General features: G+C 36.1%; 1 protein-coding gene across 8 annotated transcripts in view; it reads left to right on the top strand.

Moving 5' to 3' along the window:
- The window catches only part of PTPRD (protein tyrosine phosphatase receptor type D), a 443,338-nt gene that overhangs the window by 407,415 nt on the left and 15,522 nt on the right, over positions 1–20,401 (top strand). For all 8 annotated transcript variants that reach the window (XM_064502356.1, XM_064502355.1, XM_064502354.1 and 5 more), the window contains 4 exons: positions 16,931–17,216; positions 17,701–17,879; positions 19,113–19,239; positions 20,259–20,384. In XM_064502356.1, the coding sequence (XP_064358426.1) occupies positions 16,931–17,216; positions 17,701–17,879; positions 19,113–19,239; positions 20,259–20,384 (718 nt within the window). The remainder of the gene's footprint in view (positions 1–16,930; positions 17,217–17,700; positions 17,880–19,112; positions 19,240–20,258; positions 20,385–20,401) is intronic.

Below are 20,401 nucleotides of genomic sequence, written 5' to 3'. Positions count from 1 at the left end.
CACTGACACTACAAATGCTGAAGATATTTGAAAAGCTGTCTTTTTTTTTTTTTTTTTTGGTCGGCCACTGATTGAGGAATAGGAACTGTGAGGATTAAAGTATACCAGTCCCCCTCCTCTTCACTCCTGGCCCGCGACAGAAGCCAGTTGTGTGGATATTTCTAAAGTGATAAAAAGAAGCTCTTGTAAATAAGACAGGTAAAGAAAATCAACAGGAAAATAAAATAAGCAGAAGTTAAATGCTGAAAGGCACAGACTGTTCAGAAGAGATTAGAGAACACAGAAGATAGACATTTAATGCGTATTGAAGCACCAGGGTTAGGAAAGTGGAATAATTATCAGGAATAATGTAGATACTATTTCTACAGTTTGCTACATGGAGCTGGATTTTTTTGTACTTGTAGTTACGGGTTCTTAGAAATATTGCAGTATCTTAGTATAGAATAGCAGTATATAATGCTATGATTTTTGTCAGCTTGCTACATATATAGCATATCTCCAAAAGTGCTCAGCAACAAAGATGTTATGCCCAAAATTAAAAGCAAAATTAATCAGAGAAAGGAATCCTCAGACCATTCTGGGAGGGTTGGTAAGTTAGCATAATTACGTTAATTCTCTCAAAGCAAAAATAGACAAATTAAATTAGTTGTTAAGAGTCACACAGCAAGTCACTGGGAAAGATGAAATAAAATACAAAATTCATTGTCACTCAGTGGTATTGATGGATTGCAAGGTCAGTCTTTTCTCTTTGTCATTGGTTCTGCATGCAAATTTCAGTGAAAATGGTAATCAGCTTTAGTTAGTGTGATTCCATGCTTCTTAAGAGATTTTTTTTCCAATTTCTCATTAATTTTTTTACCCATATTCCACAGTGTCTATAACCTGATAGTAAATTTTGTTGAAGCTATTTGCCTCATATATGACTTCTTGAGACATAAAGAATTTAGACATTTCATACAATCCATCCATTACAAAGCAGACTTCCATATATTTCATTATCCTGACCAGCCTTTTAAATCCTGTTCTGAACAATTTGTCTATGAGGAGAAGAAATAATGAAACCAGTTTACTTGCAAATTTACATCATAACTCTGTACTCTAAAAATTTTGCTGTGGTTGGGCGTGTAGCAGCCAGTGTTGCAGTGAATCCAAAGTTTATGAATGTACTTGTTAACTTGCCAGTATTAATGGGCTGAATGTCTAGCAAACAGACCAACAGGAATAGTTTGCTAAAGCTTTTCTTCCAGTGGTGGTGTTAATTAGGGTGTCTCCGCTCAGCTTTTGTTTTTCAAGCATATTATAGGAACATTGTATTTTGAGATCTGTACTCCTTTATCTTTTTGGATTTGACATTGCTAAATTGGTTTAAAAAAGTAAAAAATAGAAGAGGGACACTGGCAGAGCATCAGCACAATTCTTTTTTTCTATGCTAATAGATATGCATTCATTCAGATACTTGAAAAACATTCCCTTTTAGATTAGAATAAAAGTACAGAAAGTGCCCAAACATTTCAGTTCAAGCTGAGCAAAATTTTTCTCTTATGATTAAGTTTAAACAATAGGCAAGTTTTGCATGCTATCAATTTTTTCTTGGAATCTGCCTTCAGATTTTTATTTACCCTCTTCTCCATGGCTCACTTTGTAAATTTCTCTATTCCGTTTTTCCTTTTGCCTCTTGTTGTTAATCATCTCTCCATTTTTTATTTTGCTCACCCCGGTATCTGAACTGCTCTTTATTCTGTGGTCTCCACTAGTTATATTCTATTTCTGTCCTTCAGTTCCACAGTTCTGTCCTGCAGCTCTTCACACACATTGCACTGCTTTTTTACCGTATTGCTGAACCATGCACCATAGTTCCAACTATGTCTTTGCGGTTCTACCTTTTATTTTCTTTCTTCTACAAGATATTTCCAGTATGAAATGTGTTCCTAATTATCTTATCATTCTTCTGAAGAAAGTTTGTCATTGCAACAGCAGCATTCTTCTGCCATTTTTTGTCGTTCATTACCTTTCACTGCCTTCCAGGCACCTTCCAATAGTCACCCTTCCCTGTTGAGATGGTTTTTCTGTTCTTGACAAACCTCTCAGTTTTCATTTCTTCGTTTCTATCTCTACAGCCATTTAAACAGCCCCTATATTCCTTTTTCTGGATCTTATCTATAAAAGTCTCCCATTTTGTTTTCCCTCTCCTCCTCCTTTCATTAAGCTTCTCTGCTACCATCATTCAAATATTAAAATATTCCAAACTTCCTCCACCAGAGCAAGTCAATATAGCACAAGGCCAAATCTTCTATGCTTTGCCTATACCGGGAAGTGCTTCTCCAGGGTGTCCCACTGGTGGCAACAGAAGGAATAATCTGAGTTTGCTACCCATTAGGAATGTGGGATACATAGGGGAATAGAAGACATTTTTGACAGCAATAATACCTTCCTTTATGTTTCCTTCGGTACCTAACAAACTGCCAGAGCTCAAGAAATCAGAATAATGACATACTGTAGAGGTATAAATACAGGGGTTTTTAGCTTTCAAAATACGTTTGGTAAAAAGAAATAGTAGCTAGAAAGAGGCTGTGGAAGTATTTGCCTGCAGAGCTTTTAACACTGAAAAATTGAAAATAAAAGCTATCAGGCAACTGAAAACAGAGAAGACTTACTTTTCCATAAAATGTCTGTGAGTTTAGCTCGGAGTTTCTTATTGCTCAACAGCTGAGCTTCTTTTCACTTTTGATTCAGGTCAACTCCCAGTAAAAGCAGCCTGCTTGAATAAGGAATAAATAGCAAGCCCACATATCTACATTTTGACCCTTGGAGAGTAACACAGTATTTATTCTGTTTTTATATGTAGGTTTTGTAAGTGGAAGGCTTTATTCCAGGCTTTCCTACCCTGTTCTCCATATCCACTGTAATATTGACCTACAGTTATCTTTCAGTCCACTGCTTCTTTATTTTAAGAGATTAACAAATTTTTCCAGCTTTTTTGATGTTTTGAGGATGTGGCTATATATCCTGTACTTGAAGATCCACTTCAAGAGCATGAGCCAAGACGTGTTTGAATCAATGCCTCAGTGGCTGATAAGCTAGTTTAATATCTTATTCCTAGGAAATAATAGTTGTATGTCTGAATAATTTATTTAATGTTTTACAGTGTGCTTGTTAGTGAAGCAAATCTGAGGTGAAGACAGTGACAGCTGAACACTGACATTGTAAACATTTGACTGAATTTTCTTTATGGAACCATGTCCAGTAAAAAGTCTTAAATGATGAATTAGCTGGGAATGCAATATAAGAATCACCAGTCAAAATCACTTGATTTAACAAAACATGTGTTCTGATATTTGCAAGTCTAACAAACGGAAGTGTAACTCTTGATAAGAAATATTGTGTAATGAGAACAAAAAACAAATGCAAAAATACATGATTAGCATATATGATACCTCATTAGTTATTTGTAATTATTGTCCATGCAAGAAACATCTTTGCATGTCGTTCACACATCTACCTTTGGATAATTAACAGTTTGGCTGCCTGTGTAATGTTGAATTTGAATCTAATACGGGTGTCAAGAACACTGAAAAAAGTCATATGTAGCGGTCAAGGCTTCTGCTTATGCAGAAAAGATAGTAGACTGAAAAAATACGAAAAGATAATTAAAAGATAATTAAAACTACATTTTGTTTTAAGGAGAATACATAGGTCATTGCCGAAAGGATTGGGTAGAAGCACCCATATTAACATCAAGGCCTAATCTAAGTGCAGATTTCATATTTAGAAAATCAGTTATGCTGGTAGGACTACCTGCATGAAAAAATGTATAGTGGTAATATAAATCCATAATGCCACTATGCTCTTCTTCCAAGGAAAAATCTATGCTCTTTTATCTACATCCACAGAGAGGAGAGATAATTTAGCAAAGCCCAAATCAGTCAAAAATTAACTTAGGCATATGTTCTTAATAAACTGCAATATTCTGTGTATGATCCAGAGTTACATTCTGTCAAAGCCAGCAGTATCATTATTTCAGTGTGAGATTTGGGCAGTGAAAATGGTAGAGGAAAGCAGCTAATTCAAAGGTAAGGCTGGACACAGAAAGAACTAATAGGACAAAAGAAATCTGGCAGTCCCATCTTGTTTGTAGATACCTTTTGTCATGTGTGCTCAAGTCTCGACGTGGCTCATTAGGAGTAACTTGGCTGAATTTTTTTTCAGTCGTGGTAGAAATACTTGGTGCGGGTAGATGCTTTTTCAGTTACAGATTGTTATGTTTTAAGCCTGTATCCTTGTAGTCCCTTTGCGCAGTAGTTCAGTAATACCACAGCACAGCTGCTGTCTCCACATGACTTGCCTTAATTTGCAGAGCTGATCTAGAAAAAAGGTTTCTTTTAACTAAAAAAAAGATGCAGGCTTAAACCCTAGCAGTCTCCATTGGTGAGGCTGTAATGTGTGGTCTAATGATAGTGGAGAAAGCACACGTTTTTGTTTGAAGTTGGATTAGTGCAGGCAAACAGGTGCTAATCAGATCACAGTAAAATAGCACCGGAGGGCGTTTGGAGCTTTATACCACTATTTTTTTTAAACATCACAGAAACTTTAGTAGTGGCTTCAGTAACGCTACATAAAAGCTTAACATGTAAGTGCAATCCCATATGTTTCAATACCTCTTTTTCTTTTTAATATCAGCATCATAGGGCATATCCTTAAGACACTTAACTTTGTGAAGTTTTGGTGTTTACTGATAATGCTGGTATTGCAAACAGAAATACTTGGATTGTTTGGAAACATGCAAGGGACTGTTTTAAGCTACTCCCTATCTTAATGTACTAACACAACCAATTAGCACAGTTTAATTTTCAAAAATTGCAGCATGGCCTCATATTTCTTAAAGTAGAATACTTACCTAAGTATTATTCAAGGTCAGAATGCCCCCAAAATGAGACACAATGATTGTTTCACTTCACCTCTATGTCTTTTTAACCTCACTACTGCTATTGCTATGTGCCACACAAGCACTCAATTTCTAATTCTGGTGAAGACTAGGTTTCTGATGAGTGCCCACCCTTTTTCATGCTGGAGGGAAGATACCTCCCACCCCGTACATATTCAGAAATATCTCAAAGGAGATTGAAAAATGATAAAAACTTCTTCATCCCTTCCTTCTGTTTACCCTGAGAACAGCTTAGGATCTTACCCCGCTCTCCTGGATAGCTGAAAGCTCTGAAGAGGAATAGGTAGTAAAAGCATGTTTATATCAGAAGTATTTTAATACCCCAAATGTTCTAAACTTTCTGTGTTTCCCGCTACTTCCTCTTTCAGCAGCCATTGGGATGCTGCTCTGTGTGTGACTGTACAGGGTAAAATCCATATACAAACACACTGTATGTATATTTCTCCTCCACCTTTAAGCTGAAAGTCACCATATATCTTTGGAAGACAATGTTTTTCTCACAGGCTTAGTTCACACATAAAAAGCAAAGGGTTGCAGGGGCAGGCTGATCTTAGATTCCTTTCTTAAAGGAGTGTATTAGGTACACAGGTAGCTGGTAACCCAGTTTAAGATGCTTAATTCTTAGTGAATGTAATTGTAACATAAGTAAGTTATTTTCCCCTTAACATAAATATACAGCAATCAGTTCATGTCCATACTTTTCATTTTATTCCATTTGTCTTGACAGTCTCAGTTACTCTGACCATGCTGTGATGCTGACAAGTGCAGAATACTTTGGAGGAAGTAAGAACAGTATTTCTTTGTGCAGATTCAAATAATGAAAAATATCTACTTGTGGTCCTTTTGATGAAATAAGTCCTATGGTATAAAGCCATCTTTGCTTGGCACTTAGCCTGTGGTTCAGGGATTATACCACCAGAGCTGTGACTCAGGGCTGGATTATCTTTTGAATTCCTGAAAGAGCTGCTGTGACTGCGTAAGGCAAGATTTTGTTTCTGGTAGAAGTTAGAATTTTCTAAATCTGTAAAGGAACATGGTAAATGCCACTAGTAGATAGGATCAGAGACCTGTCTAGGCCAGTATCCTGTCCCTGACAATAGCGAATGCCAGAACTTTCGGAGGAAAGTATAAAAACTCCAATAGCAGACAGTATTTTAATAAGGTTTCCTCCTAGCAGCAAGCATCTGGTGCCTGATCTAGGCCTGCTTCATGAGAATTTCTATTCTTTCCCCCTCTTATTTCTTTAATTACCTACAGAAACCCATGGAAATTTTATTTTTCATATTCATGATTGTGTACACATTTTAAAGAACGGAACCAAACTTTCTGATCCTTGCCTTTTTTTTCCTTGTCATAGTATTATCCTCTGAGAAGTAGTTTGACAGGTCATCTTAGAAGATAGCTGTTTGTTTTTACGTTAAACACCTGTCTTTTCATTTCACTAAATACTGCATTGTAGTCTTTGGGTAAAGGGAGAGAAAGAGACATACTTTCATATTGTTTCTTGTTTTATACATGTCTCTCAACTTTCCTTCGTGTTCATCCCTTGTCTAAACAAGCTATTCTAACTTTCTTCTACACTTCTCATTTGGAAGGCAAAGGCAGGGGACCCTTCACATCTCTAGTCATTTTTGCTGCCCATCTCAGCTCTCTTATTTGTGCTGTACCCTTTTTCTGTAGCCTCAGTAAAGGTAGCTACTCCTTAAGTCAGTTTTTTTACAAGAGAAAAAACAGCAAAAATCCTTCCAGAATTACACCAGGTTTTCCTGCTAAGTTGTCCAGTGGGGGTACAGAGGCCTGCCTTGGTTTCAGCTGATAAATGGTTTCTGTTGAGTAGGTCTTCTGGAGACTGATGACCTTTCACTCAGTGAAATAACCTGCCCCTTATTAAAATGTAGTAATTTGTGTAAGATTCTTTGAACTGAAGCAATGCCTTTTCCATGTGTTATCTCAAATTACAAATATGTTGGTGCTGATAATTATTTCCATACATATATTATCATGTCCTACAAGGCCTGTAATTTCCTTTGACCTAAGCTGTAGTTTGATACATTATTTGATCACGGCTCTTAGTGAGTCATTTTATCCATATGTATTTAGTTAATTGGTTATTTTTCTCCCCGCCCATGTTTATATATAATATACTCTAAAAAGGAAAAGGAAATCTGACTGCTTGCAGCTGAGTTGAGTAAAAGAGCAATTAGGTTCTATCGGAGCCAGCAGCTGTCCATAATGAATTCTGAATTAAAATTACTAGTGAAGAAAAGAATCTAGCCATCTGCAGGAAATGTGAAAATATTTTTATAACCCAATAGCTGAATTCTGGACAAGGGGTATCTCTGAGATTTCCCAGCTGTACCTACAGTGTATTCCGGAATATCCATGGACACATAGTGCACTGGAACACATTGCATCAACTTGGCTGCACAAAATTTTTGGCTACATTTGAACAGGCTGTATTTTGATCTAAAGTAATCAGCATGAAAGCCTCTTTTTAAATCATTTTCCTGTGTCTCTGGAAGTAAAATGGAGCTTTAAAAATAGTTCTGTTATCTTTTTGTGGAGGCTTTCCAATCAGTATTCTATTGCCCTGAATATTTATCTTTCTTCGTTTTTCATACTTTTATAAAATTACTTCATGGTCTCATCACTTATTATCAGATTTTGTCAATGACTGCTGTTCCAAGTAAATCCTGCATTCTTGTGTTTGAATTTTCCTCTCACCTGATTTTTAAAAATAGTTTTAAATTGTTTAAAAAATACTGTAGTGCTACCCAAGCTCATTTTACAGCTAATTTGACACTGCTTTACCAAAAACCCCAGGATTTTCATTATCACTTGGTCACTGTATTAGCTCATAAGGTTCAAAATCCTGCAAAATAAGGGAGAAGATTAGTGTCCACCCTCTAAACCACAAATTATGTTAAAGAAATGTTAAACACTTAGTCGTATTAACCATTCACAACCTGATTTTCTCCTGTGCTACACAAAATTCATGCTGGTATCCAGACAACTGACATTAAAGAAAAACAACAAGAGTAGCACCAGTAACCAAGCCCTTCAGCTGTTGGTGGACTGTTGATGGAGATACTGAAAATGGTATTTATTCTTTTCAGCAGCTGGGCTAACAAAACATGTAAGCCTGGCAACAGCCTTGGTGTGAACTCATCCGAGAAGATTCATAGTTTTGCATGCTGTATCTTCTCTATTTTCTATTGTACAACATCTCACCACATCATTATGGTATTCCAGTTGTTTCAGTTTAAACCAAGTTTAGAGTAGGAAAATCACATTTTTTTCATCCTCTGAAACACTACTCTGATTTCAGTTCATGTGAATTCAGTGTTCTTAAATACATCAGTCATTTGTCCCATTTTCTATGAACAAAAGACATCCTGAGATGGAGATCCAAAACAGTCGGTTTGCTACTACAGTTCTGCCAGCTTCAAAGTTGAGGACTAATTTCTGATTCTTTCCAAGTTTTCAAAGTAGAGGAAGAAAAAAGAGATCTGTAGGCAGATAGAGCTGAATTCTTTTATGGTTTTGAATTGTGATTGGTGCTGAGGGCATAGCCGAGACAGCCCATGGAGACCTGGAACTATGTAGTCTTTTGCGCTTTGTGCTTACATCATGAAATACTATGTTCTGATGACCATCTGAGACTTCATCACTGTTCTTCTCTCAGTCCAAAACGCAAGCATAACAAATAGTAGTAGCCTGTCCTGAAACACAGGGATCATGAGGCCATCTGGTATTCAGAAGAAACAGCTATAGACCACAACGGATACATGAACACATTGAATCAGGGAGGGGTCCAGAAAACACTGATGATCTGAAGCACCGCAGTGTTCAGCAACAAGTTTCAAAGTCATCCCATTGACCAGTTCATCAGATTACATCCCTTCCCATTTGCTTTAATTCAGTTTTAGGTAGCTTCAGTTCACCTTCCTATTTCCCACAGGAGGAAAGTGAGCCTTGCCTCATGTGGCATCAGAAAGGTACAGAGAGAAGGGACAGCGTATCCTTGCCAGTGAAGTCCACATGCAAATCTAGTCAAAGCACAGAAATATGCGAGAAGAACCAAGGAACCCCTGAAAGCATTCTGCTTTCAGAGTGCAAAGAAATCTGAAATGCAAAGAAAGCAAGGGAGTAGTTGTTAGCAGCAAGCAGCATATTTTCTGCTGACTTCTTCTCTGTGCTGTAATCTTCACTTTTATTTATTGCTGATTGGATCACAGTGTACTTCCTCTAATAAATTACTCATAAGTATCATTTTCTGTATTTACTACAGGTATTCATGCATAGATTTGTCTTTAGTTGAAGGTAACTAGTCACACTAAGATGTGTTTTTAAAATCAGCTTCAAAATACTTCCTTTTTCTAAACTCAATTTTAGTAGATTTTAGTTCTTTCACTCTTTGATGGAATGCATAATCACGTGAATGCTTAACAAATGTATTGTGCACTAAAAAGAATGTAAAATGTATGATGAAACTCACCAAATCTCACAGAGAAAATATTTTTAGTATAGTTATTCTTTCATGCTAAATAGAGAATGCAGTACACTGAATATTGTTCTATTAAGAGCAGTAGGAAAATAAGAGGGAGGATATTTGAAAACTGGATTAGTTTTGAAATAAAAATTCACTGTAAATCCTTCTAGGCAGATAAAGCAGTAGAGAGAAATACAATTTATCCTAGTTTTTTTGTATTTCTGAGTAATTGAAAGAATCAAGTGATGTGATTTACAGTAAGGTGTATATGTAAAAATCCTCTATGAAAAGCAGGATTAAGGGATATATTGCTATGTAAAGTCAACAATCAACTCTGAAAGAAAACAAAGATAAGAAAAAGAAGTGGTATCAAATAGATCTTCCTAGAGCACCTAGCCAAATGCCAACAAAGTCTAACATAATGAACTGCTTATTAATCGTGTAATATATTTTGCTTACATGGTACAAGATGGTACATCTTAATCCACTGGTAGTGTGTAAATTATCTCTGATATTAGACAGCCATCAGCCACTGCAGTTACTCTTTACATTATGCCCTTCCACAGCTTCATTCCTATATTGCTTTGGAGCTATATAGGAGTCTTTCTGTAGTTCTGTAGAGTTCTGGCTCATGACAGACCTGAATATAAATGTAGTGTGGTAAGAAGATTTGAACTGTTCGAATGGGATGTCCTTATGAGAAGTGTCTCTTAAAACTCGTTTTTTATGCTGAACATGCCTTATACTGCATATCTGCATGGTGTGGAAAACTCAGCTTTTAAAATTGTTCTAATAAAAAGTTATTCCCTGTACTCAGGGATTTTTTAGAGAAATTGTTATGAGTTTGATTCTGTAAGATTAAGCATTTGAGAGTTTTCGTTCATTTGCGTTCATGATAAAATCTGATAAGACAGTCTCTTTTCCTTGATCTCTCCAGAGTTGAGCTCAAGATTGGATGAGGAACAGATTTTCTTCCTGAACATTATTAAACTTCTGCAATCGCATACTATAAAAAATTGTGCTTAAATCTGGGGCAATTACGCTTGAAGAACTTAGAGTAATGGTAGAATTCTGAGAAATGCAAACCAAAAGGAAAATCATCATAAAGTTCAGTGAAGGAAGAAAAGCCAAAGTTTGGCTTTTGATTTGAGAGCCCCCTATGCTTTGGCCAGCTCTCTCTGAAAAGTCTGGCAATCTCTAGACTGAGCTTTATGCATCTGTAACAAAATCTATATCTGTTTTATGGATTTTTTTCCTCCCTTGTTCAATTTAAGAAGGCTTATAGGCCTTCAGTGACAAATAGGGTGCCTCTATGCATAACGTACAAGTGATGAAAACATTATCGCCAAGGTCTTACTTCTTTGTTTTTGCAATAAATATATTTCTCTAAAGGTTCATTTGTGTGCTTTGTGCACAGGAATTTTTCTTAAACATATTCTTTGGCATGTTTCCACTGGTGAACCATTATACCTAAAAATGTGTCATTCAATAACCACACTGAGGAGAGGGGGGAAAAAAAAGAAAGGAAGTCAGTGTGCACTCTCAAACCATTTCTGAAAGGTCTCTCATATGCAGATACCAGAATTCTTGAAGCTATTCAATATCTCTTCTAGAATGAAATTTACTTCTTTGCACAAAGTCTTTATGCTACTTCAGTCTGATTTATGCCCTCGAAAGGATATTTAATGGTTTCATAGCTTTTGTGCTGCTTCCTAGAATGAAGGGTGATTTTCAGCTGTGTCCTAATTTCCTAACAGGATAAGGGGAAAAATAATCTAAATAGTGCCCTTGTCAGAACAACTATGGAATTTCTATAGAATTGATGTCTAATTAATAATATGAAGTTTCTCAATAAAATCCAAACTTTTTAATACATTTTCATACCACCAAATTTAGGTACTTTCAGTTCATAAATGCAAGTTTCATTCTATCTGAAACTGTAATATTCAAACAAATTTTCCTGTGATGTGAGTCAAAAGTGTCCTAAATGATTTTTGGTCCATATTTTACTGTCTTTGCTTTGAATTAAATGATCTGTGAAAACTGGCAATCACACTGCCTTCCTTTGCCAGATCATTGAAGTATCAGTAAAGGGTCATCATTTAAACAGCTACAAATTAATCACAAAATCCAACCTTTAACACATCCATACAGTGATTGTAATGTGGAATGGCCGTCTTACGCCTCTTAATTTTTCTTTCTGTGAATCGTAGCTGTATCGCATCACAGGACATTAAGCATATTTCAGCTCATGGGACTGACCTAGCCATGTTTTCAGAAACTGAAAACAAATGTAATAGAATAAATGATAATATTTGAAGCAATAGCATTTTCCTAGTAAGCATGCTTGTTTCAAGGATCGCTTAGATTTTCAGCTTGTAAACATAACAGTATCTATCATTAACTGAAATGACAGAATTTTTTTAAAAAATTTAACTTTGAGAGTAAAACTAAAAGATGCAAACAGGTCAAGAAACCGATAACAACTGTAGAGTTAATCTGTGAACTGATCCTGATTAGCTGCAATATCTTCTTTAGCAGAAAGCAGATAGCAATAATTTTTGCAAGTAGATCTGAACATACAGTGCAGTAAGACACACTCTTAATAATTGGCTCCAATAGTCACTTGATTCACGCAATGATACTTAGAACTGGGGCCATGAATTCAATGTTAGCATGTTTGCAGGCAGAGAGAACTGCCTCCTTCCTTGTGTGCTTTGGGATCTCAGGGTAAAATTATTTGAATTCGAGTTGCCTCAGCTTGTTGGTGATGTTTTCATACTGTATTTTTTTCCAAGACATAAGAAAAACAGCCTTTGCTTGGCAGCCAATACAGCAAAGAGTAGATAAAGCAGAGATGGTTTGTCAGTTGTGTAGTTTGCATCATGTCTCTAGTTAAAGGCTGCTGAAATGACGAAAAACAAAAAGAATGAACAAGGTTTTGTCATCACCACAATGTGCAACTTGGTCCTTCAGGATGAAAAAGGATTTATGTGTGTTTCACCGTTATAGTCTTTTAGCTGTGTAGTGAAATGCAGTCTGAGATTCATGAGCGATAGAAGACAATGGCAAAAAAACCAGATTGACAGGGAAACTTTGTGAGTCAGTTAACAAAACTCTTCTGATAATATAAAAAAATAAACCAATCAGACAACCAAAGAAGCCCCTGTTCAGAAAATACAGAGTTTAATCCCTTAGTCACTAAGTCACAGTAATATCACTTCTAGATAATTGTAGTACAACTCAAATGTCAATTGCCTGTCAGGTATCTAGTTATATGAAACCTTTTCATTGTACAGTCACTGGCAAAGGTATGTTCATTTTTGCAGAGTTTCTGCTGAAATAAAATTGATCCTTCCGTGTGCTTAGAGTTAAGCAACTAAATATAAAAATGTATGAGTTTATTTCAAAGTCACAGTTTTAAATAGTAACACATATTTTGACCACTTACAAAGAAAAGGAAAATACCGGAGAGAAAGTATGAATTTAGCACCCATGAGAGAATCATGTTTTATGTGACCTCATATTAAAATGGAATACTGACTTTCACCATACTGTTTTCCTGTCAGGCATAGAGAAAGTACAGCCTAAATACATCTGTCCATCTCATCCATCAGTTAAAAAATAACAAACCTTTCAAACTTTTTTTTTTCTTAAGCTTTCTTTTCAGGCTTTCTGGGCTTGATTTTCTAATGTGCCCTGCATTTATTTCAGCAAGTTGATGTTCTTGTGGCATATCAGTGAGGATTCAAACTGCTTGGCTTCCCAGTGGTCTGTCTGTACCGTACTGAGCAGTCTGTGTGACAGCAGAAGAGAAGGCAAAACAATGGAATAAAGATGTTGTAGTTTTTTGCTATAGTATTGTTTGTTGTTGGAGCTCAGAGCTGTATAGTAGGTGGGGGTGGGAGTGGGGGAAGGAAGTTAAAACCTTTGTAGAGTTGGTTGCATTTGTAGTGTGAAACTGAAGAGGGTAGTCTGGTAGCTATACAGCCTATTTAGAATTAGCAAAGTTGGATTGTTCTAAGCACACTGAGGTAGTAAAATATTTTTATGGATAAAACGTTCCAAAGAGGATTTTGTCAGGAGCCTAGTGGAGCCAAATGCCTCCATAAATGTGGTGTGCCAGCCCCTCCCTCCTCGTGATGACAACATTAGTGCATATTGATGTGTTTTGGTGCAGTGGTGTAATCTTCACAATGTCTAGATAAACCTGCCAAACTGGAAAATAACATCTGTGATGTAGCACATCAGCAACTAATCCTTTCTAAGTTTGCTTATGCAAAGAATAAATATATAAATAATAGTGCAAGAGATGAAGAGGAGAAATGAAAACTGTTCAATTGAAAGTGCAAGCTTTCAACTGGGTTTGAATTTGACAGTGGTTGTGCTCTGTAGGAACCATGAAAACTTTTAATTTTTCATCCAAAAAATGTCATATCCAGTTATAAGCACAGTGCTAGAACATTAAGTCATTAATATGTGATACGAAAGAGAACCATATTCTAAACTGTAAGGACATTTCCACTGTCAAACCTTCTTATTTCTCACTTGGCTAGCACTTGCTTGGCTGATAAAAACTGCCTGAATTGCAATATGAAGAAGTAGGATGTAGGTAATATGGCTGAGTATTTATATTGGTAATCTTTCCTATCAGCTGCACTGATCTATGAAACTGTTCTTTTTGCATTTATAGAAAAATGTGTAACTGTACACATTTTTAAAAATTACACACTGCTTGCTTTGTCATTTCTACAAACAAAAGAAGTGCAAGAAGTGCTCTCAGGAGAAGTTTGAAATTGCAGAGTGTTTTGTTTAAATGCAGATTCATAGAGTTTCTGGGAATTGGCACTAGTAAAGACCATCTGCTAAATTAGCGAAGAACGCTTTAAAACTTTATGAAAACCAATCTAACATACTCATGTGTGCTACTTGTTATTTTTTCTTCACAATCCAAAAAAAAAAAAATTAAGAGTGAGACAATTTTTGGAGTTTTTCTCCCTGATTCTTGCCAGCAGTAAGGTAACTCAGGTTTCCTGGAATGCAGAGCATTTAATATACAAAGGAAATGAATTCGCATTGAGCTAGGAGAGTTATTATTTCATTTGTTCATATATTTTCTCCCTCTCTAAGTACCATCTGAGCAACATCATTGAGTGATAAGTTTTCAAAAGCTCCGAATATCTATTAGGGTTTTTCAGAGTGGCATCTGAGAGAGCTGAGTGTGATGCATTTGGTCTGTTAGCACCAAGTCCCTAGCTGCATGAATGGGATCTGCTTCTGGGAAGAGTAACTGGTTGTAGAAATACATGCCTAACATATGTAAATATGGAATTTTAAAAACAAAACTGCTCTCATGGGAGACTAAAACATCTTTCTGTTCTTTGCTTCTCTTTATTTTGGTTACAAGGAGATATAATTTCTTGGTAACTTGCAGGGATTTTTTGAGCATCTAACAAGAAATAAAGGTTTGCCTTTAATCATTGGTTTCAGGGTGAAGTTATGATATTTAATATCTCATGAAATTGTACGAACTGTGAGAAGATCTTGTTTTTTGCATAATTGACCTCTATAAACCGGGATGTAATTATCTTTATATCTTCATATCTCTTTTCAAAAAAATGACAATATATAATATTCTTAAATATCCTTCACTCACATAATGTGAGTCTCTAGAAGTTTTATAAACTACTGCTTATTATACTGCTTACGGCATTTCATGTCACTAACTGAAAATCGTTAAGCATTTATAAGCCATAAGGCTGAGAACTAGCATTCATTGTCACATATATCAAGTATATATCAAGAATGATATATAAGAATCACTGAATTTTTCACTTTTGATTCATACAGCTACATGTGCTCAAGTATTTGAAACAAGACTTCATAGATTTTAGTCATATTTGTGGCTGCAAAAAGACAGTCATCCATTCGAAAATTTGACCTAATACGGATAATGTCTAAACATCTCCAGAAAGGAATTTCCTTCAGAGATTTGAGGATATTTGACTGTATTTAGCAAAAAAAATGTCTCTTCAGACCTTCAGAACATTTTATGGTGTTTTGTATTCTCTAGTCTTTTTTAATATTCCTTCTATGAGTCCTTCTGTAACCTGTTCTTTTATGCCAAATGCCATATATTGGATCGTGTATGATTAATAGTAATTACATCAAGGTAAGTATTATATGTCTCTTTTCCTCTTATGATTGCATAACATTGTCCTCAGGAGTCATTAAAGGTAGCCTATATATAAAACCTTTTAGATAGAGAGAGCATGACTACAAATCCTTGAAAGCCTGGCACATTTTGACAGCAGGTGTCATAAAAATAAACTGTTATTAAATAGGTCTGTTGCTGAGATGCTTATGTTCTTTTGGACTCAGCTGAATATTTCATGGGCAAGGTCTTAACTGCTGTGCCAAGCTCACAGTAATTGACCCATATCATCCTCTTCTACCTCCAAGCCCCACCAAACCCAGGAAAGAAACTTTCAAGCTCAGAGATGTTCCTGAGGAATCATCTACTGTATAGAGAGATGGGAAGGGGAGGTTTCCTTGATCACAACAGAACTGATGTGCAACCACCTCAGCTCATGTCCAGAATGCTCCATCTAGCTCCAAATGTCCAGCATCTCATTTGATCCAGAATCTGTGAGGGGACGCTAACTTAGCCTCTGACCGGTCTGGGTATAAATTCGCTGTTGTGATGTCAAGTTCTGTCTTTAAGTATATTTAGTCCTTTTATCATCTGTCTTTTGAAACAATCTGACAGCTGAACATCCTGGTCCAGGTTCTGGTCATTCCAGTTGTGTCTAATTTTTTTCTAGAGATGCAAGACACACATTCAAGGGGCTAGCAAAGGATTTTCCAGGCCTAAAACCAGTGTGGCTAACTAGGCATCAGTCTGTGTTGCAAAGAATAATATTGTGGCCTGGCTGGGCAGAGTAGCGGAGGACAGACCAAACCGCGTCAATTGAAGCCCCACAGTCTGAGCTGGAGAAAGGACATAAAGTTTGCCTTCAAAGCAGAATTTATATCACTCGTTTTGTATAATGTCCCTGTCTGCTAATAAATTCATCTCAGTCAGAAGAGGATAATGACAACAACAAAAACAACATGTCTAATGAATTACAGATCATGCTGCAAGTAAATCTTGAATTCTTAGCATAACATTGCCTCTGGTAATTTTCATTTTTAAGAATATATCATTTTAAAACATGTTACAATGTGTTTTATTTCTTTCCTATTGAAGCCTGAGCCTGCTAAATACAAAGATCTCTTACAAAAGCATTCTACATCCTCAGTTGCTTGTAGTAGGAGTTAAAGGAGTTCACTTATTTCAAAGTGCTGGCCTCTTTCATAGAAGCTGATGTTAATGTTTAGAAAAATGTGCTTTTCAAGTCAGTGTTATGAAATTTTAAAACTTGAATGCCACAAAAATAAGCACACTGCACAAAATATTGCTTCATGTTTTTCCTCCTGTGTTCTTTTCTTTTCAGCGCTGGAGTCGGCAGGACTGGCTGTTTCATTGTGATAGATGCCATGTTAGAGAGAATAAAGCATGAAAAGACTGTAGATATTTATGGCCACGTAACTCTAATGAGAGCGCAGAGGAATTACATGGTTCAAACTGAGGACCAATACATCTTTATCCATGATGCACTGCTGGAAGCAGTGACATGTGGAAATACCGAAGTGCCAGCCAGAAACCTGTATGCATATATTCAGAAGCTGACACAGATCGAAACGGGAGAGAATGTCACAGGCATGGAACTGGAATTTAAGGTACAGACATGTTATCTTGTGGTGAGCCAAAAACAAAATGGGTAACACTCAAGGCTGCTATATCCTCCACTGCTCGTTTCCAGCAATCAAAAGCTCAATCACCTTGAGCATGAAACTGTAAATTAAGAAGAGAATATTTTGTAAAATGTATAATTCTGCTTTAAATTAGTGTCCAGACAAAAACTGTTTACAGTGGGTGTTTTAACCCTGCTCTTCCTTTGTTTTTTGAATAGCTTGAAATTTGTGTTTGTTTAACTGTTTAATATTTAAATTTGTTCATATGCATGGATGGAGCAGTTATTAAACTTTTATAAAGTATTAAAAGAAGCTTTACAAGCATTTAGGTAATGCAATAAAATATGAAAAAATTCTGAAATTGAAATAATTTGATAATGGGTCATAAGCAGAGATCATCAAATCTGATAACAACCTTAGTTTTTGTCATACCTGATCTTAATGCTTTTTATGTATTTATTTTCCACAGCGTCTAGCTAGCTCTAAAGCTCACACTTCAAGATTCATCAGTGCCAATCTTCCATGTAATAAATTCAAAAATCGCCTTGTCAATATTATGCCATATGAGTCTACAAGGGTATGCTTGCAGCCAATCCGTGGAGTGGAAGGCTCTGATTATATAAACGCCAGTTTTATTGATGGATACAGGTACTAATGGTGAAGTGCTCCCATATGGACTGTTTTAGAAGTTTAGATACTTATTTATGTAATTATAGTGAACAAGATATATTGTCATTTATAATCTGGACATGTTGTGTTTTGTTCTGCTTTTTAACATTAATAATGGCTTTAGATTCTCACTTATACAATACAGGAAAATTGTGTAGGGTGTAAGTGTCATACAGTCTTAATTAATAAAGTTGTACCTACCTTTATACCCCTCAGAGCTCTCGGTATGTTTTTACAGGCTGAAGGTTACTGATATTTTAAGTACATTCATACTTAAGAACCTCAGACTTTTCACAACTATTCTACTTAAAAAGAGTCATAGAAATAACATACAGGAGGTGCACTGCCTGTGTCAAGGTGATAACCTGTGATGATCTTGGAGCACTGATTAAGACCAGACCTAGCCTCCAAAAAGCACTTTATATGTATTTAAACCAGCATCTTCATTACAACACAGAGCAATACACCCTTGGCTGGCCTAAGCAGTTGATAGGAAAAGGCACGAAGGAGAGGCAGTGTACTTTTCCTAAGGCAGCTTAGGTGTGCTTGAATATCTGCATCCACAAAGCACATTTTCTGAGCCTCTGCTCATAACTGGAAATAGTCATCATCTGAAATAGCACCTACAAAGATGTTTCTGTTGACTGAGAAAGGCAAGTACATATACATAGTAGAATAGTCTCCATCTTCTTATAAAACTCCTCCTGCAGAAGATTTTAACAGCCTTGTGGTACCTTCCACAAGTAAGATTTTAAGGCCTGGAGATGCAGCACACTCCACTCCTGAATTTTTTTACTGCCTTACTTTTGCTGGAGGCATTAGACTGTTCAAAAGGAGTTAAAGAAACTGCTTGGTGCTATAATTCCTGAACTTAATAGATAGTACCACAGTTTTTTCTGCAAAAAGAAACAGCACAACTAAATGTTTCATAAGTGCTTTTTGCAGCATACGAAATTGAGCTATTAGTGTTGCATTAAAATTTAAGTAATAATGATAAAGACATATCATAATATTAACAGAGTAATTTCCTTCACAAAGTTCTAAAAATAAAAAATGCCATTGTTTGATTAAACAATCGTATTAAGGTTTTAATGTGCTTATTATTAACAACATACAACTTTTCCTCTAGATAATGTTTACATATAAACATGGATATCAATTTACAGTTTTGCTTAAAATATTTCTCTTAATTTAATTTTTCTTTCAACACAGACAGCAGAAGGCTTACATAGCTACACAGGGACCTTTGGCAGAAACAACTGAAGATTTCTGGAGAATGCTCTGGGAGCATAATTCTACAATTGTAGTCATGCTTACTAAGCTACGAGAAATGGGCAGAGTAAGTATTGCTATAATATTTCCATAGTAAAATGTTTATTATAATTCTAATATTTTCTTATTTAAGTATTTCATCATTATGGGGATGTCTGAAGACAAAGGTCAGGAATTAGGTTCCTTCTCCTTTTGAAATAGCAGTTCCATTGTAGGTCGTAAGCTATTAGCACTTGCAATCTCTGGATGTGTTGCAGTAGACGAGCTAGACGTGGCATTTTGTTGTGAGCATAGCGAGAATCAGCAACTTAATTCTCATGTTGGTATTACAAAGAAAGCAGGGAAAGCATTGCTGGCTATTCAGTAATCAGGATTTCTCATTTGGAAACTTCTCTTCTGCAGCTTCTGACGTTAACAACATTAGAGGAAAGTGCGGTATTTTTAACAGAGCTGAATGTTTTCTGTGTGCTCATTGTGCTGAACTTAGCAGTTTCATCAGCCTACTTTCAGTCCTAAAGTCATTAAAGTGCTGCTTTGTATAATGGAAAGAATGAAGTAGTTTACTCTCTGGGCAGGATTACATCAATGATAAAATGGTATATGATAAGTGAAATCTCAGCCCGACCAAATATTTGTGGAATAGAGGTGGTTTGGGACATTGATAGTGGATGCAGAGGTGAACAGCCCCTTGACTGAGGCCAGGGAACACTTGCTTCAACAGAGAAGAAGGGAAAAAAGTAAAGATGGCCTGAAAGTTTGCATCCCATTCTGTGTTGAAATTTAAGCTAGGCATAGCTCTTGCCACTGATAAATAATAGAACTGAACAGAAATGTTAATAAGTTCAGAGGTACAGTGACCAGATAAAGCTCCTATGCAATGCAATATTGAAGATCATTTTTATATTCTAGGTGCAGTTTTGATGTTTTGCTTCAAACAGTTCTGTTTCATTAAAACTAACAGTTCAAATTCCCATCAGTAGTGGCACTTTCCATAAGTATTACATGTATTGCAGTGAAAAATTTTATACCAGTTTGTGGTAGTGGTCTTAAGTAACAAGAAATGTGTTTTGCTTTGTTATTTTGCAGGAAAAATGCCACCAGTATTGGCCTGCAGAGCGTTCAGCCAGATACCAGTATTTTGTGGTAGATCCAATGGCAGAGTACAACATGCCACAGTATATTCTAAGGGAATTCAAGGTTACAGATGCAAGGGTAAGTTAACATAGCAT

This window comes from Dromaius novaehollandiae, chromosome Z, assembly GCF_036370855.1.
Source record: "Dromaius novaehollandiae isolate bDroNov1 chromosome Z, bDroNov1.hap1, whole genome shotgun sequence".
Taxonomy (NCBI): Eukaryota; Metazoa; Chordata; class Aves; order Casuariiformes; family Dromaiidae; genus Dromaius; species Dromaius novaehollandiae.
Note: the sequence above shows the minus strand (reverse complement) of the source record. Positions and strands in the feature narration are given on the sequence as shown.